At 45.1% G+C, this 27,266-nt stretch overlaps 10 protein-coding genes across 10 annotated transcripts; 7 read left to right on the top strand and 3 right to left on the bottom strand.

Moving 5' to 3' along the window:
* Window positions 1–455: 455 nt before the first annotated feature.
* Window positions 456–1,184, bottom strand: PHALS_08012 (tpa: ring zinc finger domain superfamily protein; the record flags this gene model as incomplete). The annotated part of the gene is made up of 3 exons (XM_024721575.1): window positions 456–593; window positions 662–718; window positions 786–1,184. 3 exons carry the CDS (start codon window positions 1,182–1,184, stop codon window positions 456–458), a joined length of 594 nt encoding a protein of 197 aa, XP_024586660.1.
* A 157-nt stretch (window positions 1,185–1,341) lies between these two features.
* PHALS_08011 (RxLR-like protein) lies at window positions 1,342–2,583 on the top strand (the record flags this gene model as incomplete). Its single annotated transcript, XM_024721574.1, has 1 exon — window positions 1,342–2,583. The coding sequence occupies one exon, from the start codon at window positions 1,342–1,344 to the stop codon at window positions 2,581–2,583; it is 1,242 nt and encodes a 413-aa protein (XP_024586659.1).
* Window positions 2,584–2,768: 185 nt separating this feature from the next.
* PHALS_08010 (ribosomal protein rpl7a) lies at window positions 2,769–3,879 on the top strand (the record flags this gene model as incomplete). Its single annotated transcript, XM_024721573.1, has 2 exons — window positions 2,769–2,915; window positions 3,232–3,879. The coding sequence occupies 2 exons, from the start codon at window positions 2,769–2,771 to the stop codon at window positions 3,877–3,879; spliced, it is 795 nt and encodes a 264-aa protein (XP_024586658.1).
* Window positions 3,880–4,112: 233 nt separating this feature from the next.
* On the top strand, window positions 4,113–8,735 carry PHALS_08009 (Uncharacterized conserved protein, contains GRAM domain; the record flags this gene model as incomplete). The annotated part of the gene is made up of 13 exons (XM_024721572.1): window positions 4,113–4,116; window positions 4,211–4,520; window positions 4,586–4,767; window positions 4,848–5,399; window positions 5,463–5,827; window positions 5,887–6,297; window positions 6,367–6,936; window positions 7,004–7,132; window positions 7,190–7,261; window positions 7,317–7,363; window positions 7,422–7,742; window positions 7,811–8,228; window positions 8,298–8,735. 13 exons carry the CDS (start codon window positions 4,113–4,115, stop codon window positions 8,733–8,735), a joined length of 3,819 nt encoding a protein of 1,272 aa, XP_024586657.1.
* Window positions 8,736–9,563: 828 nt separating this feature from the next.
* Window positions 9,564–10,253, bottom strand: PHALS_08008 (eukaryotic translation initiation factor 1a; the record flags this gene model as incomplete). The annotated part of the gene is made up of 3 exons (XM_024721571.1): window positions 9,564–9,774; window positions 9,844–10,055; window positions 10,122–10,253. The coding sequence occupies 3 exons, from the start codon at window positions 10,251–10,253 to the stop codon at window positions 9,564–9,566; spliced, it is 555 nt and encodes a 184-aa protein (XP_024586656.1).
* An 87-nt stretch (window positions 10,254–10,340) lies between these two features.
* On the top strand, window positions 10,341–10,997 carry PHALS_08007 (uncharacterized protein; the record flags this gene model as incomplete). Its single annotated transcript, XM_024721570.1, has 1 exon — window positions 10,341–10,997. The coding sequence occupies one exon, from the start codon at window positions 10,341–10,343 to the stop codon at window positions 10,995–10,997; it is 657 nt and encodes a 218-aa protein (XP_024586655.1).
* Window positions 10,998–11,167: 170 nt separating this feature from the next.
* PHALS_08006 (Extracellular protein SEL-1 and related proteins) lies at window positions 11,168–13,889 on the top strand (the record flags this gene model as incomplete). Its single annotated transcript, XM_024721569.1, has 9 exons — window positions 11,168–12,142; window positions 12,219–12,380; window positions 12,448–12,565; window positions 12,631–12,821; window positions 12,894–12,989; window positions 13,060–13,341; window positions 13,396–13,531; window positions 13,590–13,765; window positions 13,833–13,889. The coding sequence occupies 9 exons, from the start codon at window positions 11,168–11,170 to the stop codon at window positions 13,887–13,889; spliced, it is 2,193 nt and encodes a 730-aa protein (XP_024586654.1).
* A 249-nt stretch (window positions 13,890–14,138) lies between these two features.
* PHALS_08005 (splicing factor u2af large) lies at window positions 14,139–16,158 on the bottom strand (the record flags this gene model as incomplete). Its single annotated transcript, XM_024721567.1, has 3 exons — window positions 14,139–15,242; window positions 15,490–15,921; window positions 15,985–16,158. 3 exons carry the CDS (start codon window positions 16,156–16,158, stop codon window positions 14,139–14,141), a joined length of 1,710 nt encoding a protein of 569 aa, XP_024586653.1.
* A 608-nt stretch (window positions 16,159–16,766) lies between these two features.
* Window positions 16,767–17,855, top strand: PHALS_08004 (26S proteasome regulatory complex, subunit PSMD10; the record flags this gene model as incomplete). The annotated part of the gene is made up of 6 exons (XM_024721566.1): window positions 16,767–16,898; window positions 16,983–17,084; window positions 17,156–17,281; window positions 17,342–17,440; window positions 17,500–17,703; window positions 17,787–17,855. The coding sequence occupies 6 exons, from the start codon at window positions 16,767–16,769 to the stop codon at window positions 17,853–17,855; spliced, it is 732 nt and encodes a 243-aa protein (XP_024586652.1).
* Window positions 17,856–21,638, top strand: PHALS_15280 (uncharacterized protein). The gene has a single exon (XM_036407278.1). The coding sequence runs from the start codon at window positions 19,620–19,622 to the stop codon at window positions 19,881–19,883; it is 264 nt and encodes an 87-aa protein (XP_036263516.1). The 5' UTR covers window positions 17,856–19,619; the 3' UTR covers window positions 19,884–21,638.
* The last annotated feature ends 5,628 nt before the right edge of the window (window positions 21,639–27,266 follow it).

Here is a 27,266-nt window from a genome sequence, read left to right as displayed (position 1 = left end):
ACTGCACGAACTCGTCGCAATCTTTCTCAAACAGGCACGAAGACGCATTACGTAAAATACTCGGCTCCTGGCAAGTATGTTGATGATATGGATGACATTCTAGCTATATTTACACTAATTCTTTCTGTGCTCAATTAGACTTCGATCATTGTCGCAACTGTCACTGTGAGCGTCGTAGCTGTGGTGTGCGCTTATGCAATTCGCGAACGAAGCGGTCTTTACACTTGACAACAGTAAATTTCAAATATTTTGACATCAAAGAATGGCTGCTTCTTATCCCAAATTTCGTTGCGTAGCATGACAAGATATCATTTCTGGTGTGTATGAAACAGTCACAGCATCTTGCCCACATTAATAAATAGGTAGGAATTGATGTGCAACAGACTCGGTGTCTTGTTCCAAGACACGAGTAAAGCTGCCCAGTACAGGTGCTTGCTTTCAAATATAGAATTTGATCACAAATCTTCGAAGTAGAGATACTCGCGACAAACTGGACAATTTGCGTCGCGATTGATCCACTCGAGCAAGCAGCTCATATGAAAATTCGTGCGATTGATACCGCAATTACACAATGTGCGGACCTTTGGATTGTTCTGCATGCATTCATACAATGTCTTCATTACAACGACCGTCACTTTCAATAAGATCAAAAGCTACTCACTTCAGAAAATGTATCCAAGCACATAATGCATTCAAGGTCAAGCTGACCTTCATCGACCTACCAAAGCAAGCCAGATTAGCTCCATCAACAGAATCGACTATGTGAGAAAGCAGTAGCAACTTACTACTCCAGTGATTTCCTGATAAGAACGAAGCAGCCTCGATAGCTCTTCCGATGAAGGTGAGAGTGGTGTTATTAGATCATTAATGCCTCGTCCAATTAGCCTTGAAATGAGACTTCGAGGCACGTGCTTCTCCTCGTCTACGTCGTCTGACGTGTCTAATTCTGCTACATTTTCAGTACCAGCAATCGATCCACATCGCTTCGATCGCGCTCTTGAACTATTCCAAACATTTAAACTTAATCTAGATCCTACATGTAGAAGTTCATGACCTTCCTGCTCCTCTACCAATACCGACAGCTCTTCGTCGCTATCGTCGTTGCTTCGTTCCATGTCAAGATCATCAGACTGCCGTCGCTGATATTTATGCGGATGGTCCAAGCATGAGCAACGCAGACCCATGATGTCAATTGGCTTTACAGAGACGACTGGACAAGAGCGCAGTAATGACGGCTTCAGGTCTCGCGGTCTGATAATTTTAGAGACGTTGGAGTCGGTTCAAGTTCGAACGATCCAAACTTCATTCTTATATTTAAAAATATATAGACTCTGTCAGAGGATGATACGCCAAGTTTTGATACCGGCACTCGCAGCGTTGCTACTGGCGCTGCTGATACACACATACAACGATTTTGCACCGATAGATTCATTTCTCTCCTCTTCTAGTATCAACATCAGCGTCGACATACATTACAGTGATTCGTATTACCAGGCGCGGAAAATTTTTCGCTTACGTGCCGAGGCTGCCGGTGCCCAGCTGTTCTCGCTGCCCCTTCAACACATCCAATCGATGGATTTGACTGTGGATATAGCAGTGCTTGAAGGATCGCGTGATCGTGTACTGCTCCATATTTCGGGCACGCATGGTGTCGAGGGTTTTGCCGGAAGTGCCATTCAGGCAGCTCTCTTGGAACGTGAAGCGGCTTCCCAACGTTCTGCTGACAAGAAGCCTACTGTGATTTTCGTTCATGCACTAAATGCATATGGATTTGCAAAGCTGCGTCGATGTAATGAGCATGGAATTGATTTGAACCGTAATTGGCTCACGCCTGAAGAGTTTCAAGAACACCAAGCGAGAGACCCAAACCGAGTGGGATACATGGACGTCTTTGACCTGCTAAATCCTAAGGAACTGAACGGTTTCTTTAACTCGGTTTGGCTAAAAAGTTTGATTTATCTAACGACAATGGGATTTGAATCGATTAAGCAAGCGACAGTGAATGGAAACTATCACTTTCCTCAGACACTATATTATGGTGGAACAGAGCTTGAACCTAGTTTAGCGCTATTACAAGATTTCTTGCTGGAACATGTCGACTTCAGCATTGTCACAAAATTTGCGATGGTAGATGTGCACACGGGGCTTGGACCTTCTGGTGTTGACACGCTAATGCTTGGATCGAGTAGTAACATGACATTAGCCCGCAATGTTTTTGCTGGTCCAGAGTATGCGAACAAGGTGGTTTTTATACACGATCATGACAATCCGGTGTCACGCGGTTACGATGGTGTCAATGGTTTCACATTTGATGGTGTGGCAAAGTTATCGGGGTCTCAAAACAATGGAAATGCAATTTTGGTTTGTCAAGAGTTTGGAACGGTGCCTGGTATATTCATCTTAAAAGCACTGATTGAGGAGAATACCGTGTATTATCACTATCCGTCATCTGTAAACCGCTTATCGTACGCACAAAAACTCCGAGACGTGTTTTACCTGCATCGTAGTAGTTTTTGGAAAAGTGAGGTATTACATCGTGGTGTTGCTGTATTTGATCGTCTCAATACGTATCTTGAAGCCTGAGCGCTGGTATAGTACTATAGTGCTACGCATTTAATGATGAATAGTACTTCCTACTGAGCATTTAATATCCAGAACAGTTAAGATAATTTCTATTGGTTTATAAGTAACGCTGCTGAATGACTGGCTGTAAGCTTCGAGTCTAAATCACCAACTTCCCATTCGTTGATTCGCCGTTTACGATAACTATGCCTACGAAGAAGATCAAACGCACAACCACCACCACCACCACGACTACCAAGTCTTCTAAGTCGGCAAAGGTATCGAGTACCTCGAAGAAGAACCCACTGTTTGCATCGACGCCTAAAAATTTTCGCAAGGGCAATGACATTCAGGTATACCAAAGCGCTGCTATTTATCCCATCGTTGCCTTTTTGGTTAACTAGAGGCAGCGTTATCACGCCCCTCAGTGAGGTCGTTGAGAATGCATCAGCTCAAAGCTCCTGTGCTACATGAACTGAATTCTCCACATCACCTCGTCTGAGTTAAGTGTAGCGGGTCCCCCACGACCGCAATGACACAAACTTGTGGCGGCAATTTACATCGCTTGCGATGATTGCGCCTCAAGGGTAATATTTCCTGCATATTGCCAGTATCAACATAGCAATGATTTTAATTTTGGGTTTACTAACTCACTTCTGTTATATACAGCCTAAGCGTGATCTGTCCCGTTTCGTTCGTTGGCCACGTTACGTCCGCCTCCAGCGTCAGCGTAAGATCCTATACCAGCGCTTGAAAGTACCACCATCGATCAATCAATTTTCCAACACTGTGGATAAGAACGTGGCTACTGATCTATTTAAGCTGTTGCTCAAGTACCAACCTGAAACTAAGGCTGCTAAAACTTTGCGTTTGCGTAACATTGCTGCCGGAAAGCAGGAAGCAACGGCGCCACCTGCAGTTGTCAAGTTTGGTTTGAACCACGTTACCTCCCTGATTGAGAACAAGAAGGCTAAGCTTGTAGTGATTGCCCACGACGTGAACCCTATTGAGCTTGTCGTATTTTTGCCTGCTTTGTGCCGTCAATTCGACATTCCATACTGCATCGTCAAGGGAAAAGCTCGTTTAGGTCAACTCGTGCACCAGAAAAATGCCGCTGTGGTGGCTCTGACACACGTGAACAAAGAAGATAAAGCCAAATTCGACTCGCTTTCACAAGTCTTCCGTGCAAAGTTTAACGAGGACTCTGCTACCCGTCGTAAATGGGGTGGTGGTATCATGGGCTTGAAGACCCAAAAGAAGCTTGAGTTGCGCGAGAAGGCGATTGCCGCCGAGGCTGCCAAGAAGGCTCAGTACTAAGTTGTATCCTTGAAAGGCATTTATGACTTGATGCGTAGGTAAACTTGTTAAGATAAGAAGACTTATCTAGCGAGTGGTAATGGCTGAATAACATTCGAAAAGACTTCTCGTCTTGTATATTGATTGTAATTATTTTATATCAAAAACTTGAATATGCTAATTAACCGTTTGAAACTGCTTGCGTCCACTTTTCAAGTAACCATCGCACGCGTACATCTTTCTAGCTGCTTGACATGGGTATGTCTTGTCATTTTTGGTCTCTTCATTCAATTGTTTTCGCGTTTTAACGTAATTTTTCATGCGATGAATTTCTCCTTTATCCGCTCAATAGAAGAGGCGTCCTATATCACAACGGACACGATGTTGAATGAACAGAAGCTTCAAAGCGATCCAACAACAGTGCCAATGACGTTCAAAACATCTTGTGATCAAGACAAAAGCAATTTGACAACTGAGGACGAGGCGTTGCCTCACTTCACTCTCAAAGAGGGAACATACTCGACAGATCTCTTTCAAGCCTTTCCCAAAGTCTGTCAAAAGGCAAAAAGTGGTGTACAATACTGCCAAGCAGTCTCGGCATTCGTCACGGAGCGTGCTGGGCTAGAAAGCAACTATGCACAGGCATTGCTTAAGCTGGCACAGTAAGAAAGGGTCGTTGTTTAATTTGTTTAAATCGCTTTTTCAAGAAATGGTGTATGTCTTTCAGGGGTGCAAAAGCTGAAGATTGGTCACAACAATTTTCAAGGTGCTGGGCTACTTTTCAGGAAGCATTCGAGCATCTAGCTCATGAGCGATGGACGTTTGCACAGACAATGCAAACGACTATCGGACCTCGTGCAAAAGCTTTTGCAGCACAACAGGAGATTCAGACGCAAAGACTTGTGTCAGGTATTCCAATTTCTTTAAACATTTATTTTGAATCGTACTCTCCTTCAGAAGGTTCACAATTATTAACGTTGATTGTTAAGAGGGAACAAAGGTACGCTGGGCGAGACAACAAATGATTTCTTCAGTGGACAAAGCAAGAGAAAAGTACGAGCGAAAATGTAACGAAGCCATTGAAATTACATCAACAATACGAAAGAGTGAGACGAGCACGGGAGCAGACGTAAGCGTCGCGTCGTCTGACGTGTCTGATGAAGTTTCAATGTCGAAGGAGCTGACTGACAAATTGGCAGCAGGTGCCGGGCAATTGCTTACAAAGATGTGGGATACCACGTCTTCGTTTGGTCGCAACCCGTTGGAACGCCAGCGATCAAAGTTGTATGGATGTCTTGATGAAGTTATGGCAGCAGAAAAACATTACGTCCATACGGTTGAGTACGCGAACGCGCAGCGGCCCGTTATTGACCGAGAAATTAAAGATAATTTGCTTGCTTTTCAGCTCACTGAAGAACAGCGTCTCGAATATCTTCGTGATATACTGTTGCGCATGCAAAAGGCATTTATTGACATGTTCTCGAGATCTCAGCAATTTGTTGAGCGGATGAAAACTAGTGTAAACGAAGTCCATGAGCTAGGTGAGTTATGGTTGAGTGCACGTATTAGTGGACGATATGAAGCTGACACACCTTGAATGCCAGCCGATATTGAAAAGGGGTTTCAAGGTCTTGGGAGCCAAGAAGATGTAGATGTCGATCGGGCAGATTTGTCGGTCAACCCATTTTATATTCGCATGACGCATATTCAGGCGATGTCAGACAACGGACAGCGGATGGTTGGAACCATAAACTCAATCGTGACCGAATTTATCGCTAGCGAAACCCGATTTGTCCAATCTCTTCGTAAGCTGCTTCGTACACACGAGAGTGGCGGACTGATTTTGGCTACAGATCTCTTTGGAGCATCATTCAACGCCACCAGCTTTCTAGCCGATGAAGGAAGTACGATGGCAAATGGCTGGATGATACTAAAGGATCAAGTAAAGCTTCTTTTGGAAATTCATCAGGTGTGCAACTGATTTTGTCGTGGTTTCGTTAACTCGACTAATTTTCAGGTGTGATATAGGAATTTCGATCGCTGCTTGCTGAGCCTGTGTCCCTCAGTCTTGCCACCATGAAGAGTGAGTACGAGAGGGCTCGAATTGCAACTCAAGAAAACTTTGTGAAATTGCACACGGCGTTGTGCAATGAAGCAGCTTTGCATAAGAAGCTGCAGCAAAAGCTAAATATAAGATCTCGGGACTTTGCCATGATGTTTTCGTATCTGCCTGGGGCAACACCGGTTACTACGAACTCTTACGGAATTGACATTTCTGAGGCTTTAAAGGTGCTCAATGCCAACATTCGACTGTTTAACGAAAAGGAGCGGCGGTCTGAAGCCAAGCTCCGTCAACTCGCGGACGAAATGTGTCTGCTGCAAGTGCAAGTGACCGATAGTAGTACTTCGTTGAAGCAAACATACCAGATCTACATTCAGGTTTGGCCACGCTGTCAGTCTCTTGTGTACACGTCTGAACATTACCTTTAATGCGAACATGAAATTTAGGAGATTGAGGTTTTTATATCGACGTGTATGAAGAACGAGAAGTATCGGCTACAAGTCAGCAAAAATTCTTTGCAATCACTTGCCAAAGCTGTCGAGCACATGTTGCAAGGAGGAATGTTCGTTGGAAATAAGGCCTTGACTGACTTTGAAAAGATTGATCCAAGTAGCGATATGGCTGAGTTTGTCCAAGCGAATCGACAACCGTACGAACCTGCAAAGCTCATTGTGCCTGTTTATCACAATAATGACAATTTGAAAGAAGTGATAAAAGAATACCTTGGAAATGCATCATTGGTTGCATCAGAAAACTCAGACAAGACCATTCGGCGTCTTTCCAGTGGTGCAAATCCGTCCACAACCACTCCTAGCAACGAGATTCATTTATCTGAAACAAAATTGCCACACTTAAGTGAATCATCAGAAGTCAAACGAGTAGCAATAGCTTCCGAAATTGCTGAGGAGGATACTACGGTGACCGGATATGCTGACGCGAATCTTGTAAAAGACCCTGTCCGAGGATCGTATGAAGCGCAGCCACCTGGAGATTCCGACCTTGAAAAGAAGATCCAGGTTCATGCTTCGTTCGTGCTACCAAACTAACGCTGTGAGTCATTGACTGACCGTATCGTTGATGTAGTCGGATACACCTGACCAAGTTGTCGAAAGTTATACGTGCGCTCTTTACTTTTCAAATTTTCCATTTCATGGACGACTATATTTGACAAAGGACCGAATGCACTTTTCTGGGTGGCGAGACACATTATTTGTACGCTTTTTGTCTATGAGCTCGAGAGATTATTAACTATAACTCGGTTTGGTTCAGACTGCTTCGTTCTCTGAGATTGCGGCAATGGAAAAGAAAAATACAGCTCTGATAGTTCCCAATGCCATCGAGGTTTGATTGAATTTGTACTCTTACAGAGCTTCCTTTTGACATTGTGAATCTACAGTTTACTGTGAGAGGAGAAAAAGTGTTTTTCGCTTCATTCGTCTTTCGGTATGTGTAGACTGCAAGATGTTGAATTTGTCGTAGGAACTAAGATTTTCTGGCACAGTGACGAATGCTATCAGAGCATTCAGCAACTTCGATCGATGAAGAAGGAGACGGAGGTTTTAATGTTGGACCCAACACCGGAGTCCCTTGATTTAGACAGAAAGCTTTTTAATGACGGCGAGCTGATACGAAAAAGCAGCTCACATGACCTAGCTGCAGTTGCCCCTATACCTAAAAAGGCTTCTGCCGAGACTACTTCTGTAGAGGGCAGTCGTCTCCCGCTATCGGTTTCATCAACATTAGCAGCACATCCTGTAATCCCAGAAAAGGATGACTTTCTGGATGAATTTGATTTACTGCTAAACGAAGAAGTGCCGTTCAGGTACGAATGCTTGTGTCCAACATTTTCAATTCAAGTCAAATTTTATTTGATGAGTATTCTGCGTGCAGTGTGGACACTGCTTTTACTAGATTTTGGATCGAGTCGAACACGTTTTCGCGCGAAATTCTTGACGCAGCCGGTGCCACGAACATTTCTCTTCCTGACTGGACGAAACAAAGCGTAGCGTACGCTGCTGTGACCAAATTGGACACATTTGATGGCTCTCGCTTGGTTTCATACGTTCACAATAAAAAGTATATGATAGGGCCCAGTGTCATACCGACAGCCCAAATTCAGCGTTATTCATACAGAAAAGGAAATCGCCTCATTGTGAGCACAACCACGAGTGTATCCGATGTGCCATACTGCGATTATTTTCGCGTTGAACACCGATGGGTTTTTAGCGCGATGAACAAACCAAGCGAGTCGTTAGCCCAGGTTGGACTACGCATTCAGTGGTTGAAAAGCACGTGGTTAAAGAAACAGGTAGTTGTCGAAGATCTGTTTTGCGAGGAGTGACTTATTAACTGTAATAATTTCTACCGTACGATTCAGATTGAAAACACTACTGTTTCAGAGGCCAAAGAAGCTGTTAAAGCATGGCTAGATGCTGCTCTCGACGCAACTAAGACTACAAAACTAAATGACCAAGATAAAACATCTACGCGTGTGGTAAATTCTTTGGAAACAACATCGAAGTCAATTAGCGTGCAGAAAGTGCCATCGAATCCATTATTTCAGCAGGTTGCTACCGTCACCAGCTCATCAACTGCGGCCAATGGTTCTCAGAACGGTGGTTCACGGTCACAATTTCATCCATCGGTCCAAGCTGCAGTCATTGCTTGCGCACTGATGTTGATCTATGCGATCTACTTTGTGTGTGCTGCCATTAATCATATGCTAGCGTTGACTAACGAGTCACTGCTTTTGCAGCGTCAGCAACAAGAACTGCTCGAGCAACTCTTGGAGAGGCTCAAAACCTCGAGAACGTGACACTCGGCCAGCATTGACAAAACAAAAACTTAAGTAAATCATGTATGTTTCATTACCCTTCTGCAACACCGGTTAGATTCGTAGTAGCTCTTATGAAATTTATGTTAGTGATACATTCTTTTCATAGTGCAAGAAAAAACGGTGCAGATTATGTAAAGCTATCCATAATCGACTAGTTCCTGAATGAAGCCTGATGTGTTCTTACAAACAAGATTTAAAATACAGCCAAGACCATGTAATTTTTCTTATGCCAAGTCTGTTCATACGGCAAGTTGAGATAAAAACGTCAACAAAGACAATTGTGTCAGGTCATTGATCATTGAGTTCTGATCTCGGGTATCCTTCCGACTGATCGTAAACTCGAATTCTTGATGTTCTTTTCAACATGTGGTGAGTATACCGGTCTCAGTTCACTCTTTTTTTATTTCGTTGAACCTATGAATGCTCTGAAACAAAGTGTTTTCAAGCTATCGAATTATGCAAGAGAAGGATAATTGCGGTTCTCGCAATTATTTACTTGCGTTGTTCTCAAATCCCAACCATCGACTTCATTTCGAATAAAGCTATGAAAAAAAAAAAAAGTCGGATGGTAGTCTCAAATGAAGAAACTGGATTAGCATCACATTTTTTAACTTCAATATTGTATCACAAATCGACACAACTGGTTCAGCTTTAAGCTCGCAGTTGCTCACGCACTGCATGTGGATTCTATACAACTTTCTTGCTCGCGCAAACGACTTGATTCGTTCTCCACTCAAACAGAATTCAATAAAAAATTGATGATTGTGCAAGAGGCTCATTAGGTCAAAGCAAAAGCAGTCGAGCGTTTCACTCGTCGTCACTATCATCGTCTGACTCCTCGTCAAAGTGGCCCTTGCGACGATTCCGATTCACGTGCATTGATGCAAAATGGTCTTCCACCATGGTCAGTCCCTTGGATGGCTGTACTTCGCTGATCTCGTTCTCTTGTTTTTTATGAACAACACTTCCGTCTTGAATTCCCATCTGCTCTACAGACGAATCGTCAAACGCGGAAGGCCTAAAACCAAGACGTCAATAAGGCTAAGAGGCAACTCAATAGTATGGATACGTGATCATTACAATATACCAAAGTTTTTTTTGCTTGAGATGTTCAATTTGATCTTTGTACAAAATATGCTCCACAATAGACGTTACGGCACCCTTCTTGCCCGTGGCCGTTGTAGTCTCTCCTCCATCACCTTCGCCAACGATTAGATAGTCACCTCGTTTCACCCAAATGAGCTTGCGAAATTTTGTTGGCAACATCGTTACAGATTTTGTGCCAGATACATCCACCACCTGCCAATAAAAATCCGCTCAATACGCAGTCATATATACCTTTTTCTCTACAGACAATAGTCGCACCTCAAACAGATTAGTACCTCGCAATGCAATAACACGCACGATGCTTTCATTATCTTTAGGTTCGGGTTCTCCATATAGCACGCGTTTGGTCACGCCTTTGCGGTACGCACTCTTTCGTCCACTACCTGACATGTCAAGATTGACAATTTTCAAAACCTGACAGCAAGGACTAAAATTCGCTATTATATAAATAAAACTTTTTTTAATTTAGTGTAAACGATGGCTGGACGAGGACGCGGACGTGCGAATACGCTGCCAGCATGGATGACCAAGCAAGGCGTGACCGCTCCTCCTCCTGAACCTACGGCGGAATCACGCCCAACAAATTCTTCTCAAGGACCAACTGTGCACAATGGACAATTTGAGGACGCTCCTGAGCCTGCAGCGCGCGGATCAGTGACTCGCAACGATACGGGCGGGTCTTCAAGTGGCAAGCGGCGCTCGCGCTCTCGAGATTGGGGAAATGATCGGAATATTGATTCCAGAGATCCACCTCCAATGCAAGATAGACATCGTTTGCGCTCCCGGGAACGCGGCTACAGCCGCAGCGGAAACGTCAGAAGTCCACAGGACCGACCGAGGTCGCGGTCTCGAGATAATGGACGAGATCGTGGTATCAATCGTGAACAAGATCGGCGTTGGGAAGAACGGAATCGACGATCTCGCTCGCGGTCTCGCGAACGTCGTGACTACCGGAGAGACAACCGACGAGGGGGCGATGATCGCTACGAAGATCGAGGGTATGGGTACCGTCGGACTGAAGGACGACCAGTGAACAGGGAGGAAGAAGCCATGGAGCGTGGCTACCGACGCACTGTGCCTAATGGACATGATGACCGCACGTCCCGGAGATATGCGTCGGACTATAAGCCGTAGACATTGACGCGCTTGAAAGTCTTCGGTATTTCCATAATAAATGCATATGGTATCGGATACCTATTACTATCATGTTATTGTGGTGAACTGTAATGCATCAAGCCTAGACCATTGAACACATTCTAAATCGGGAATTCTCCTTCTAATTCTAGGATGTCATTATTTTCAAAATGGCGAGTGATCCGAGCTCTAATGTGACGTTTTTACCTGGCTTGACACCAGCCACCATGTCACCGACTGAAAAGTTGACACAGCAGGAAGATGTAGCTGAGATTAAGAAACCCATGCGTAAAGCAAAATTAATATTTGCTGTTGCCAAGAATGTTGTCAATGCGTCAAATGCCGCTCTGTTAAAGAAGCACGATTCCGTTGTCGATAGTAGCCCCGAAATATCAACAAAGGGAGGGACTGGGAGTAGGCGAAGCGTGTTTGGAGTCGTGAAACGAGCTCAAGCAGACAAACCGGAGTTAAAAGCAGTGCCGAGTTTTCAACGACGAAATCCATTGACAGAGATTCGTGAGGTGACGCAACAGCCAACGAATCAGGAAACACAAGAAGAATTATCTAAACTCTCCTTTGGATCTATTGAGACCGATGGTAGAGCTAGGTTAGGTCAAAACTTAGTGGATGACGTGAGAGAAACTCTAGAAAAATTGCTGACAGAGTTAGATAACGTGGATCCTCGCAAACTTCTAGCTGTGCGTCTTGGAGCTGAGCTTCGAGGTCTCTTGGGCAAAGCTCAAGACGAGTTTGCAGCATATGAGACTGAATTTGTGGAACATGTATCAAATGAAGGCGTTTACATAGCCTTGCAAAATTTTTCAGCCTCCTTAACACAAGTGTTTGCTGTTGCTGGGCGACTACGCGTTGCAAAGTTCATGCTAAATCGATCCTTCAAAAGCGAAGTGTTGTTTGCTTTCCAGGAGATAAATTCATACTACACGTCTTTATTTATGGAGTTGTCTATAGCGATAGCAAGGCGGTCCGATGTTGATTTGCAGTTGCCTTTACCCATGACGCCACCTCCATTACTGGAATCAAAGGCACCAGTTTTGACTGGAGACGAAATTTGTATACAAGCTCACCAGCACTTCTTTGGACATGGAAAGATAAAAAATCTTCGCAAAGCTCTAGAGCTTTATGAGGTATGTTTTTTCGACACTACATGCCAATGTTCTGAAAGCTGTTACCCATCTATTTGGTATCTATAATGTTAATTAGCAAGCTGCCATGTCTGATTGTACAATAGCCATGACCTGCTTGGGACAAATGCATTTTGCTGGAAACGGAACGGAAAAAGACCTGCTCGTCGCGGAAAAATGGTTTGAACTTGCTTCATGTGCAGGTGATATTGAGGCTTGTTATCAAATGGGACTTTTGATGGTAACATATATTGTTTTGACTAATTGGAATATGTCGCTTGACCTTGCATGATTTCCCACTTTTTTAGTGCGAGAAAGCAGCATATACAAAAGACACGCAACAGTCGAGTGAGTTTCTCGCCATCGCTCGAATTCGCTACGCCCAAGCCGCTGGACAAGGTCATCGCGACGCCCAATACGAACTCGGTATTTAAGCTCGAAAAAATTGTGGAACTGGGGTGAGGTATTCATAAATCTAAATTGCTGTTAAGGGGTTTTCCATGAAAACGGGCGAGGCGGTTTGGAATCGAGCGAAATGGAAGCAGCCACGTGGTATACCAAAGCTGCCGATCAAGGTCATACCGGAGCTGAGTCCTGTCTAGGGCGTCTCTTCATTATTGGAACACAACTTCAGCACGACACCGCCAAAGCTGTTCACTTTCTGCAGCGTGCAGCTGCCAAGGTTTGTCCCAAACTCTTGCATTTGAGAAGCTGAACCTTGTTTTCAACGTATACATCCTTTTAATTCGATAAGAGCGATTCGAGCGCCCAGACACGATTAGGATTGCTGTACACAACAGGAAATGGTGTCAAGCAAGATCTTGAGCGCGGAGTGGCGTTTCTGCAAAGCGTACGAAATTCGGTTCTATTTATCACTTCGATGATGTGTCATGCTGACGCGGCAATTTTTGTTGCTAAAGGCTGCAGAGGCTGGCAGTAGCGTCGCCATGACGCGACTAGCAAGTTTGCTGCTGCTTCACAAGCCACAAGAAAACGGAGCTTGGGCTGAGCCGGTATCATTCAGTCAATTTCAAGACCGCAATGAGTCCCACGACGAAGCTTTGCGTTTACTCTTAAACGCTGGTAAAGGTGGACACACTGATGCTTACTATGCACTAGGCAAGTCACTCGAGACGTCGTCGCAACTTCAAGACCAATCTGCCGCTCTTCGCTTCTACACGAAAGCTGCCACAGCTACAGTGGTAAAATATGAAGCTGCTTTTTCCACTCAAATCATTTACTTACTGTGCTTGAAGCCCCATATCAAAGCTGCTAAGCGTGTAGCCTCTATGTATTACTCGGCCATTGGTTGCAAAGCCGATAAGTGCGAAGCACATCGATTTTACACGATCGCAGCAAATGCTGGTGACGCGGAAGCCTTGAACGCCCTCGGTATGATCGAAAGCGTGGTCATTGCTTCAAAGACTTAAAATTATTGCGCCTTTGACAGGATTAATGTACGAGGAAGGTGACGGCTGTGACCTTAATTATAGAAAAGCGGTCGAGTGTTACCGGAACGCTGCAAATTCAAATAGTCCACACGCCCATTTCAATTTGGGATGCCTCCTTTCACATGGCAAAGGCGTCACACGCAACGTTGATGCTGCACAAGTGCATTTTCGAACGGTGCGTTTGACAAATTGACTGTTTCGAAGGTTCATTTAGTCAACCTCATTGAGTATCTTGCATGTAGGCTATGGAACTTGGCTTCTCACTGGCACAGCAGTTTGTGACGAACGAAATACAGTGACACTCTCAACTTGAATCCGGTGATTAATTGCGGCACTACGACACGAGAAGTAAAAGAAGCCATAAGCATTTATTATTGAGGTAATATGGAAGGTATATCACTAAATTGAAGCACGTAGCATAAATGCAGTACGTACGCACGTCTCTGTAGAGCACGCCATGATAAGCATGATTCATCGCGAAGTTATAGCGTTTAATCAGTTGCATAACAGAATGGAGAAAAGCTACGGTGAACAAACATTATGCTCAACTAAGTAATCTCCCGACGCGCATACTTTCCTTCATCCATGAACTCGACGGCCACCGTTCGATTAGAAAACCCGCGACCATGAAGCTCTGCGGCTGCATTCTGGGCCGATTGCACATCGCTAAACTCAACATAGACCTTACCAACGGCACTGAGAACACCATCACGAGGACGCGGAAGCAACAACGACGGAACGGCTCCAAACCGCTCGCATTCACCCTTAATATCGTCTACAATGTCTGCGTACTCCTCTTCATCCTCAAGCTCTTCCGGTGTGACCATATTATGCAGCACAATAACTCTAGTAGGTGGACCAAGTGGCACGCTTGTTATCCCTGCCAGACTCATCGCTTGCATCGCAGCCTGCGACGGATCTAAACCCAGTTCTAAACCCGTGTTCACTGTGCCTGCAGCGCTTGCGACCGCCTTGGCATTCTCCTGTGACATTGCTCGACGCACCGTAAGAGTCTTGTCCCCCAGTCTCATATCGTTAAGTCCAAGGCACGCAGCGTCAGTCACGTTCACATCCATGTATTCGCAAAACCCATAACCTTTTGAGAGGTTTGAGCTTAGCTCTTTTACAAGATGGAATGATCGCAATGGACCGAACGCTTGCAGCAGTTCCTTCACCTGCTCTTCGTTCAAATGATACGGCAAACCGCCAACGAAAATCTTACCCGGACCGTCACTCACAGTAGTCGATACAATTCCCAAAGCAGCCAAATTTAGCTGCGGGATTGGCCCGAGATCCGTAGGGACCGTACCAGGATTATAGTCGTTCGGACGGCGAATCTTTAAAGGCTGGCCATTGTACGACACACCATCCAAGTTCATGCATGCCGTGGTGAGCTCAATGGTGCGTAGTTCCACGAAAGCAAAATGACGCTCACGGTTAATGTATACAGACACTACAGAGCCACCTTCCTGCTTCTCACCCAGAGCACGATCAATCACGTCATTAAAGAATACTGTAATTTCTGCCTCTGAGATCTCGCCAATCCCACCAACATACAGCCGGCGAGCATGCCGCGTCTGCTGCGACATGCCAGGCAGTCCGTATGCCGTCGCTACGCTTGCATGTGCGTACGATGATTGCGCTGACGAGTTCTAAACAATAGAGATAACATAAACGAAGAAAACGAGTGAGCGGAATGATGAATGGACATTGCGCACAAATCCAGCGCCATTCGAGAACAGTGTGGAGCTGCCAAGCAAGCACGGACAGACAACGGACAACGCATACACAATGACACGGTGTCAGCCGTCGGATCTCTCCGTGCTGTTGACTACGTATTGCCCCGTGTGCTGTACACACGTGACTAGCAGCAACAAACAAAACGAATAAATTACTCACTCCAGTGGATGTCATTACGTTTTGCGGCGGTCCAAAAGACGCTGGACCAACGGAACCAGACAGCGCCGCCATATTTTGCTGTAAAATGGCTTGCGCTGCATAAGCTGCGGCATTCTCTTCTGTCACACCAGGCGGTCGGACATCAAAATTTGATTTCTTGCGGCGTCGGACAACACGTGGCGATGAACGGGAGCAGCTCCGACTACGTCTGGACGAGTGGCGCTCCATGTAATCGCGGGAACGGTGGCGATCATTCTCCCGACTGCGGCTGCGGCGTTCATGAGTCGAACGATGGCGCGAAGAGCGTTTTTCTTTGCTGCGACTGCGGTCCCTGCGGTGCGGCGAGCGCGAGCGTATACGGTGACTGCGGCGCGAATCGCGGCGGCGGTCATCAGGTAAATTCGCTGTGATTGAGCTTCCACTTCGCGCTTCCTATTGCACAATAACGGTCAATCATCTAATATCGTTAGATCTAGAACGTGAATCGTCGTGTACCGGCGCATTGTCATATTGAGACGGCAGTGAGGAAGGCATTCGCTGATGCTGGTGCGCCGATGGCCCAGAGTATACACTTTCACGCGATGAAGATGGAGGATGATAACTGCTTTTTTGTTCCTGTTGTCTTTTCATCCAAGCAGGAAGCGTAAGCTCGCGTCCACGGCCAGCCATGCTGCTTGTGCTTGAACTTAATTTGTCTACCACTGATAGCCCCCCATACCTTTAATAGATCAAACCAATTAATTTATCATATATGACAGGCCGAAAGAGCGCATCAAGATCATGTTTACTTATATATATTTTTATTAAATCTCATGTAGCGGAGTCCTGCATGACTTGCTTTGCAATAGACAACGTGTTGGCGTCGCTACCTGGTGAAATTTTGCTGACCCACATGCAAGTTGGAACTTTCTGCAGTTGCTGCACAGCCGTTATACAAGCTTTATAATTGCAAAACTCGCGCGCCTGATCGGTTGGAAACCATTGGCGTGGTGCGAACAAAAGCAGCGCGATGCATTCGCGAAGTGCATCCGCTAGACCATCTTCGCTAGTGATTAGTATGGCACGTAACTGATCGAAACCATCGCAGGTTGCGAAGGATCCTCTTGATGGTCGCTATCACTAATACTATCGGGACACATCTTTACGTTTGTAGTAACTTAAGTAGTAACTATATACTACTACTAAATGAATTATTGCTAGTACTACAGCTTTTAACATGCATCAGCGACGCTTGAGTGCACTCTATCCATACCATACATATTGCTGAGCTCAATCAGATGAGTGCGAACAGAGTAATTTCCGTCCAAACAGAGGAGCTCTTCCAAGCATGTGAAGCTGGTAATGAGCAAGTAGTTGCAGACCTGATCCAGGATTCTCGTGCTGACGTTAACTGGCAGTGCAAGCAGTCGGTAAGAAGCAAAACAACTGTGCTTTGACGGTTTGATGTGGGTCTTTTTTTCGCTTGTTGTAATAAATAAAGTGTGCTACTACAGTATGGAGCTACACCACTCGTAGTTGCCATCTCTAATGGTCATTTAGAGGTCGTCGAGATGTTATTAAAAGCTAATGCAGAGCTTGGAGTGCTTAAAACTCCTGTGCGTGAAAGCACTTACTACAGGTTGAAAATTAAAGCAATTGTACTCATCGCTTTCTTGGCTGATTATAGGATCGTAACAGTCCGTTACATGAAGCGGCTTCAAAAGGCGATCCGAAAATTCTACAGCTAGTATTGAACAAGGTCTTTGACATATCAAGCGACGATGCCTCGGATCTTATCAACTTTCAAAATCAGGTGTGTGGGTGAGCTGTACCAAACACCGCGAGTATATTCAAGCTTTTGCTTGCTTTATAGTTTGGCAACACGCCGTTACACAATGCAGCACGAACAGGTAACCCCAAGTGCGTCGCTCAGTTACTACAAGCTGGCGCGGAATACTCGATACGAAATACCGTAAGTAATTTTTAGTTTGCTTGCCCTTTCGAACATATTAAGACGCATTGGAGTCGCAGAATGGATCTATTCCACTACACCACGCTTGCTACTGTGAAAAGCTGAACTTGGAAGTTGTTCAACTGCTCGTCGAAGCTGGTTCAGATGTCGATGCACTAGACGAGCAGCATCAATCACCGCTTATTGTAGCTGCTAAAAAGAATCAGTTAGAGGTAATGAAATATCTGCGAGACAAAGGTGCTGATGCCACACTTGAGAATTCGGTACGCTACAGAACACCTTGTAGAAATGTTGAAATTCTAAGGTTCTAATGTAGAACTGTTCAATTATCTCTATATTGCATCAGTTTGGCGAGAATGCACATCACTTTGCGAAGCTGTGCGACAACAACAGCAATACATTTCAATCGAAATGATACTTAAGAAGTTGGCAAAATCGAGGTTTTTCCGGACGTGTGTTTTCGAAATTGCATGCTGATGCTCTAACAACAAATGCAGCGATTTTTTACGTCGACACAAGTATCTGTGCGGCTACTACAACCAACGCGACTGCTTCCAGAGTCGCAATACGACTTGCACATCAACAAAGTTGTGAAATCGATTGAGCAATTTTATATTATATTATAAGCGAAATTTATGAACTGGTTGATTACCACATGAACCACCTGTGTCTACACATAGGCGTCGTGTTGTGTAAGCCAAAAATCACTAACTTTAACTCATCCAAGTGTCCGTCCTATAGGAGCTTCATAAATATTCACCGTTGCACTGTCATGCTGCACGTTGTCCAGCTGTATGTGCCTGCAAGAGCTGCCCAACACCCTCCCCTCTTTTAAAGGCGATGATCTGAGCGCTTTTATCCAAAAAGAATAGATAACACTTTGTTGCTAGCCGCTTGGTGAGGGCTGGAGACTCATCTCAAAGTACGGCACCTCGATCGCCTTCGATTTCACAAACTTGCAACCCAAAGCTGAACTGGGATATGGAAGTGCTTTGTCCGTGGCTGGTATCCCGTCATTTTGGTGAGCGCAAGGCACCTAGGTCGTCCTCCTTGATGATAGTCACCTTCTCAGGAGTTCTGTGAGCAGCCTGGATACACAAACTTAATGCCATATACTCGGTCTCAGTGGAGTAAAGGCGATTGACGACTGGTTCTGCACGTATATATCACAGGCGCACCGCACATCGCTAAGACAACTCCCGATATCAAGCGCCTGTTGTCAGTGTTGCCTTCCAGTTCGCGTCACATATGCTTCCAGCATCCTGAAAACTCGCACTTGTACAACATACCATTTCGGCTGGCCGTTTATTGGTAATGCGGCATAAACTTAAACTTGTCAAAGCGTTGATCACGTCTAGCCAAACGCATAACGCCACATGAAGTTGGCACACGACGAGTGCGCAGTATAGTCGCTTGGACATAGACGATTTGTCTGCAGCCGTCGTTTCGCAAGGTTCGTGCGTCAGCTTCGATTCTGTTCAACATAGATTGCTACCTGGAATCATGCCTCGATTTTCTCCTTCACTGCAGTGATGGTGACTTCATTGCTTGCAGCATGTCGTCGAGGTACATTACAACGGAGCGACGAAGCCATCTCGAAACGTCATTACGTAGAAACACTGGTCGTTCCGCACACCTTTCCATCACAGACGCGTGAACCGTATTAGATTCTTCAGCACGCTAGTGAGAAGGGCTTTGTAAAATAATCTAGGCGATCACGTTCCCATTCGCGCAGCGTAGCGCCAGTACGATCTGGTTTCATTCGATTTTAAATTATGTGTCGAAAAAGTCGAAGCCGTATTGCTATCTGTGCCATTCCGCGTGTTATTCGTGAACCCATTCGCTGCCAATCACCTGTGTTGCTCTGGTGAGGTACGAGTGTTTATGTCTGGTTTCGCTCGTGCGTATTTAGCACACTTTCAAAACATCTTTCCACTGGCTCCCAAAAAGCGACTCCACCGCTTCATCATCTGGCACGGAACGTACACCACAGTCTCAATCGTGTAGGCTGTGTAATCCAGCCTGAACGCTAGATTGGGAACTCTCCGTCATCGTTCAATCCCTCGCTGCCATTATCTTGTTCACTGACACTGTCAAGCGACGATACTCGCCCTCAAGCTTTTGCAGGTGACTTGGCCGGATGCGCGCCTGGTACTGCGAAAAACCCACGTTCGTGTAGATGGTACTCCCGTGTGGATCATCCCCAAATCGTGTGACTTATTCCCCCGTGTGGATCATTCCACCCGTTCATCTTGTGCTGTGGTCAATCTGTGGCATTTTCAAACTGCCTATGCTCGAACACCACTTATTGAAGTTTCACGATCAAATGAAAAAGTCGAAACTGCCGGTGCTCTGTTTATGTAATACATCTAGCGTAAAGCCCAGAAGCGCTGCAATTGAAAAAGCATTTTTTCAATTGATGTTGCTACGGAAGTTGACATGAACTCCGTATCACAATACATGATCTCAGGAATTCTGAAAGCAGTCCACGGTTGAACAGGGTGTTTGCTGATTGCGAGAGGTGACAACTAACTGAATTCTTATTTTTCAATGTCGCTACCATTACTACGTTCTGTTTGACAGTACACACAAACGTGAGCATGGTCAGGATGACAGAGAACGGAGCATTGCCGGTTGTTCTTCTTACTCATGCATGTATTTCCCTTACATCTTCGCGTATATCCCCTTCATTACCCATTCTGCCTCTACCCTCATTGCTCCCACCAAGCTGCACCTACTCAGTGAGCAATCTTCATAACCACAAAATGGCTGTGATCGGCTCAAATGCTTCCCGTGGATTTGCCGGTTTACAAATACAAAGTCAGGCTGGGGGCTGTATGACATGTCACCATGCCGCTTCGTTACAATCGCCTGCAACCAGGTAGATGAAGGTCGTCCCCAATATTCTCGCGCGATGCGCGGACGGACAAAACACTGAATTCTAATTCTTCTGAAATTTTGCTTCCTGCAGTCATGGCAGTCCGTTCCCGTGCCCTATTTGCTCAGGCGATGTGGATAGCTATCGACAATTTTGTTTTTGATCTCTCCAACTCTTCAGTTGTTGCAGTTTCAAAAAATTAAAGACGAAAAATAACGTGGCATCAAAAACTATGGTATACTTACCGACAACTTCCTCTGGATCACTGGATATTGATGGTTCATGGTTGAATGGACTTTTTTGAATTTCCGAGCCAAATTGAGAAAGTCGGTGCTTGTCAGGTATCCTTCTTCCACAGGAAGCCACCTGTGCTGGTGGCTCTTTTAGCTTCATTATTTTTGCAAAATGCGTCAATGCATCTGCCCGGGTGACCTCAGGGAGCCTTGCTTCAGAATAGTAAGCTACTAGACGACGGCGGATTGTATGGTGAGCTTGCTTTATCATCCCGTTTAATTGGGAGATTTAAGGAGTGTTGAATGTTGCTGGCTTCTCTGTCATTGATATCACAAAAGCTCGGATATTGTCGTTGTCAAATTCACGCCCATTGTCAATTTGGATGTCCCTTGGTGCCACAAATGTTAAAAATATCCCCGTTTGAGACTGTCAAGAGTTTAGTTTCTCGTTTCACTCCTCACTGGAAGCAACATAATCAATTGCATGAAAAATTACCATCTGGAGTTTTGCTCGCATGTCAATCAAGTCAACCTCAAGCTTCGAAAATGTTTTATCTGAATATTGGATTTAACAGACCGAGCACCCGAACCTAAAAATAGCTGCATGCATTGATTGAATGTGGCGCATTTACTATGTGAGAAGCTGCTGCAGGATCCCTACTTTATCACAAGTGAAGCATCTGGCCCACATTGTCAAGACAATATCCTATATTAGCCCTGAGAGATCCTCCTTAGTCGATTTGAGGCACCAGGGGGACCTCGCACCCTTGATAAAATAATCACTAGAGCAGTGGTATATCTCATCATGGGAGGAGGGAACCTGACTGGACCCTAGGGCAGTCGATGACTTGGAAGCCACAGAGCCCCATCTCAACCTACACATGCCTCGAGGAATCTATGCAGAGGCTGATTGCTCACAATGTCCCCACTGACAGAATCGTTATGACCAATGCAAATGCCAAACATCAATATTGTATTTTGTGTACAGTACATTATTGAGCCTTCTTCCAATACGATGTGTGCCACACTTATTCTCACATCTTCTGAACCTTTCTAGATACAATAAAAGTAGAAACTATAGTATAGCATATTTAATAAAAACTTTAATACGCTATTTTAATATTTGCTATTGCTTCTAGAAACGACGCCAAATGAATTCCACAAATCAGCATTTGATTCTGCAATGCCATTTCTTATTGGGATAATCATCTTTATAATATTCCACGAACGTAAAAAAGCATTTGTATGTGCTGTTGGAATTTTAAACCGTTGTGAATAACTAACAGTGGAATTTAAATAATATTTGATTTTAGCTAGAGAAGAATACCCTTGCCAAAAAATTAATATGGATGATAGAACCAGGACGAGCAAGTTGGCGTATATTGTTGCACAGCGTTTCTGCGCTACAATCGGGAACAGAAACGGCGAATATTTGACGGTCTTCTGTACGTTTCACACTACCAAGAACCCATCAACCATCTACCATCTACCGGATGCCCGCTATGTCTTCTTAGTCATGTCCAGTGAACATAGGAGCCATCGAACACCACAATATCACATTCAGCAGATGCATACGCCCACACCATTTCGTTCGTCGACAGGTAGCTCGAGTTAGCGCAACACATATTGTAGACGGCGATCTTTATATTTATCCAGTCAATGCTAGGCTGATAGCGCTTCAAACATGGCATGCCTAGGATGATATCAATCATATCATCGAGGTCGAGTAGGATAAAATTGTCTTCACCTCGATAATCCTTAAACTTCATTACCAAGCGAATAACTTTCTTTGGCGTCTTCAATCCAGATACATTTGCTAAACGATATTCATTTCTCCTTTCACATTAGGCAGGCTAACATCATAACTTGAGCTCGAACAAAGTTGTTCGACTCACCACTGTCAATCAAAGCTCCAAGTTGTTTTTCAAAATTGTCTACACGACTTCTTGGACAATGAAAGTCGCATTTTGCCTGAAACTACTAACACTCATAGTGGAAACTGCATGTGCTTCATGCACGTTAAGGCCAGATTTCTGTGTATCCACAGCATCCACAGTACTCTTGTCGGGTTCAGCAGAGAGCCCCGCCCCTACTGATCGTTCCCGATTTTGCCATTGTGAGCATTTGAACAACGACATTTATAGCGTCCGCAGTTATCCGAACCGGCACCCTGTGTCTGTTACCGACCCGACAAAGCCACTCTGCAATTCCGAGCAATATCACCCGGCTTCTCACAATGGATACACTTTCCATCGTTGCGGGGACGCTCATTTGTAGGCGTGAAAAATGTACGAGATTCCCACTGGATCTGACCTGTCAATTGTACCAGTCGACTGACGTCTCTAAGAGGGAGCGGATTGCGATCCGCTACGCTCGTACTGGATCTAGTATAGAACATAAGGTCGGTGACCTTCGCTTAGCTTCCTTCTAGCAAAGAGCTACGGCAGCAGCCCCGCTGCAGGACGTGTCCTTAGCCAGCTTGACAGGTCGATACTGTAAGTATTTTCGTAGCATGACACTAATCGAAATGGACTGATGAAGCGAAGTAATAGCTTCAAGCTGTCCAAGCTTGAGACCGCACCGTCTGATAGGCTCCTAGTACCATGGAGTGCATAATCCAAAACATTATTTTTAGCCTTGATGACCTCGTCAATCTGCGCATTTGCTATTGCATCTCGCGCACGTATGATCACATATACAAGACTTAGCATAAATGAGTCCACGGCAACCTAGTTATTTATTTGCTCATTGATTGTATCAATTCGAGAGGCAACGATTTGCCAAGCACCCCCCACTTATCAGAAACACCACCCATCGCACAAAGCGGTACTTGAGGGTGACGCAAGCCATTGAGAAAAACGGTGTAAATCTAGTAAATTAATGAACCGAATTGTTCATACTAATCTCTACTAATTGCAACAACGAGCTCCATTCTGCAGGACGTTCCGCACGGAATCTTCTCATCACATCACCGACCACTCTGTTGGCATGTTCTGCTTGCCCATCGGTCTCTCAATGTACCATGGATATATTCAAGCGAGTGCCAAAAATTCGAGACAAAGTTTTTCAAAAGCCAATCGTGAATCGTGTATCACGATCAGATACGATGGCGTCTGGCAACCCGTGATTGCAAAAAACGTGATCAATGAAAAATCTAGCCAAACCTTCGGCATCGTTGGAATGATGAAATCACAACATGGGGTGATGCGATCCATCTTGCTGAGTTTGTCGACAAATTCGAGCACTCCGTTGTGATCGTCATCATTCTTGGGGAAAATGGAATACAAAGTATGGACCGGCTGACTTCCAAAAGCCAGAAAGAACAGAAGGATTCTGCAGTGACCGAGCGCTCTTTACGCGCTGACAGACATCGCATGCCTTCACGTGTCGTGAAACTTACTTGTACATGCGGGGTCTCCTAAATTGGGCATCGAAAGATTGGTAGGTCGTCTCATGGCCAAAGTGATCGACCATCGGCGTTTCATGCACCTCGTACACGATATGGTTCTTCAAATCATCGTCGTTGGGAACCACAATTCGTGGCTTGCAGCAATGTTGTGAAGTAGATCATCCTACAGTCATAACGGTGCATCCGTCAAGCAACCAGGGAGCTTTGCCATGAAGTTCTACATCACTCGATGAGAGTACATTGATGAAAAGATCACGCTGTTCATCCTCAACAAACGCTCGACGTATCATTTCAAATACATCGCTTATATGAGCTTGCTCAAAACCGGACGACGTGTCAATGCATCAGTCAGTACGTTCCGTTTCCCGATTTATACGCAACTATGGTGTTGTATTCTGCAAAGAATAACAACCAGCGACCCATCCGCTGTGAAAAGCAAGGAGACTGAACCGCATATCGCAGCCTTGCGTGATCCGTGAATACGACAAACGGCGTTGAACTTAAGACATGACCACATAACCTCATCAGGGCATACTTTATTGCCAGAGCTCCTTGTCGTAGACAGAATAGTTCTTTTCTGGTTTTAGTGGCATGACTCGATCGTGTCCTTTTGAGTCCTTTGCAATAGTGCACAACCGATCACAACATCAGAAGCGTCACAGCAAACGCTATACGGCTTCGTATCATCTGGTATAGCAAAAAAACATGGTGCTTCCACCGGACTGCGGTTGATCTTAGTAAAAGCTTCTTCACACTTCGATGGCCACTTCCATGGTACATCGTTCTTCAGCAAGTTTGATTGTGAGCAGACGAATTCCTGGAGCCACGCGAGAAGTGGGACAAGTCAATCCATTTCCTCAAACCCTTTTGATTCCGTGGCGTTGGCCACTTCACAATTGCTTTCAGGGTCTGCACGAACACCGTGTTCGCCGACATAACAGTCGAGGTTGGGTACACCGAAAATACTTTGCAAGATTTGCTTGCAACTAAGTGTTCACGCATACATCCCAGCACCGCACGGAAGTGCACTAAGTACCCTCTTTGGCAGATCTGCCACCTTCGACCTTCGAAGGTACATAAATATCGTTAAGATAGGTCGGTGCGAAGCGTCGCAGCGGTCGAAACAGATGGGAGACCAATCGAGTGAACGTTACTGGGGCATTGGATAGTACTTGTGGCATTACAAATGTATACTAACAGCCGTCAAAGGGGCGCCCCCTTCCTCGTCAAGGATTGGTAATATCCATCATCAAAATTGGAATGGGGTGGTAGGCCCATTACACAGTGTATGTGTTACACACTTAGTTACTAACTAACTAAATGTGCTCTACGCTAATTAGTAGGTGGTTACAATTAGGTACATTTATTTCTATTTTAGTTTAAGATTATGATTAGAATAAGTCACCTTCAATATATTCAGTCTTCATTCGATCTCGATACACGGTAGTGATTGAAGGGGCTTGTACGACAGCTATGCAAGAAGACCAAGCCTCAAGGTAAAGAAGCTAGCTCAGCACAAGAGTGCGTGAATCAGCTGTCCCGTTACACCTGGTAGCACTTTGTAGTCAATCCACCGCCGACATTGAAGATGTCCGATTCCAGATACCAGACAAACTTTCCACCCAAACGTCATTGTTGAATCACTCCAACTAACGGTATCTGTCTGATGCAGAATAGGCCATCGTCGGCAAGATTTATCGAATTTTGACCATCAGATTGCTACGTCACGACTAAGATGTGGTCAAGGAGCACGTTCGCTCCTTCATACTTATGAAGTCGATATTATTTCAAAAGTCTCGACGAAGGTCACAAATTCCCTTGCGTCGGAGCCGACCATCATGAAACACATGGTGCATCGTGCTGCCCTATTGCACTATCTACAAAGAGTAGTCGCCCCAAAACCGCCAGATAGTGCTGGTAAGCCCTAAGCCTCACTCACTCTGGTTTGTCGAGTTGGATGCAGCAACCACTGCTAGACAACTGCGAGAATCCTTGCAGCAAGGGTTGTTCGCGATGTCCAGCCTTGTGTGTCGTGCGAAGTTTGGACGTATGGTAAGCGTTTAGCCAACTTGAACTGCATTCCAAGCTACGAAAACTTCAAGTTCGAGCTAAATATTTTGAACTACCACAGATTGAGTTGACTGCCCACGCCGAGTACTTGAAGCTTCGTCAAAATCGTTAAGAACTAAAATCATATGCACAGCATGCTCGCTACTTGACATCGAGAATTGTCAACGAGCCAATTGACGTTTCAACACAAGGTGTAATGTTCATGGCGGGTTCGAATGACGGTTTGATCCGGAATCATCTGATCCGTGAGTATCCCAAGACTCTGAACGATGCTATCAATCGTGCGATTTAAAAAGAGTACACCATTAAGCAAGCCAAGTTAAACGGCTTCGTACTAAGGCAAGCGTCGAATCCACGGCGAAAGGGAGAGAGAGGAGGATGAGACTAATCCGTTAAGCGGAGGTCGTCTTGGGACCGCCGATAACGCGAGAACGATATCGTGATGGTCGCAAAGAATACGACTACAAGACTCCCACGTATCCTCGTTAGCTGGATAACTCAGCCATTTCACAAATAGCTCCTTCCGACCGCGGGCATTTTCTTCTGCCACCACGTTCTCTACACGGTAGTATCGGTGTCCCTGTCGATCAAATTGCCCAAAGAGGTCGTCCCTTCTGCTTCTACTGTGGCTACTCCACATTTTCGTAAGATTTGGAATTGCGATTGACAAGGTGGAGAAACTCTTTTCCGTGTTGAATCCGTCAATGATCGGTGCTTGATCGCGTGTCGAGGCCTGGACAACGCGTGAAGCATTCTCAAAGGGTCGTCTGCGATGTTCGCGATCTCTCATGGCATCATGAAAACTTGCCTGAGAATACAATCGAGAATTAAATTTGGCGAGCAGAGCAAGCTCTACAAATTCTTTCTCCTGCTGCGGCTGCTGCCGCTGATCCTGCCAAGCGACTTCACTCTGGTTCGTGTGGATATGCTTCCTGTAGATACTGCCTACGCAATCAGTAGACATCTGTTTCTTGTCAAATCTGACTCTCGCGACTGTTCGTTTGGTTCCAAAGTTTATGATGATGCTGAGGCGACGACGCCAAGGGGTACGAGTTTTGACCCTCGTGTGTCACACAAGATGTGCATGGTGTGATTACACCCAAACAAGAATACGGTACGGGGCTAGGTAGCCAGTAGTTATGGATGAATTTAGATTCTACCTATATATATTTAGTATATTTAGGAAAATCTTAACTTTTAAACTTAGGATAAAATAAATAAATAAAAATCAGGTAT

The sequence above is a fragment of the Plasmopara halstedii genome (assembly GCF_900000015.1).
Source record: "Plasmopara halstedii genome assembly, contig: Scaffold_3120, whole genome shotgun sequence".
Taxonomy (NCBI): domain Eukaryota; phylum Oomycota; class Peronosporomycetes; order Peronosporales; family Peronosporaceae; genus Plasmopara; species Plasmopara halstedii.
This window is presented reverse-complemented; position numbering and strand designations above follow the sequence as displayed.

Bases quoted from the DNA above. Each gene is read 5' to 3' on its own strand.
- PHALS_15280 (XM_036407278.1), top strand. From the start codon at position 19,620: ATGGTACTCCCGTGTGGATCATCCCCAAATCGTGTGACTTATTCCCCC.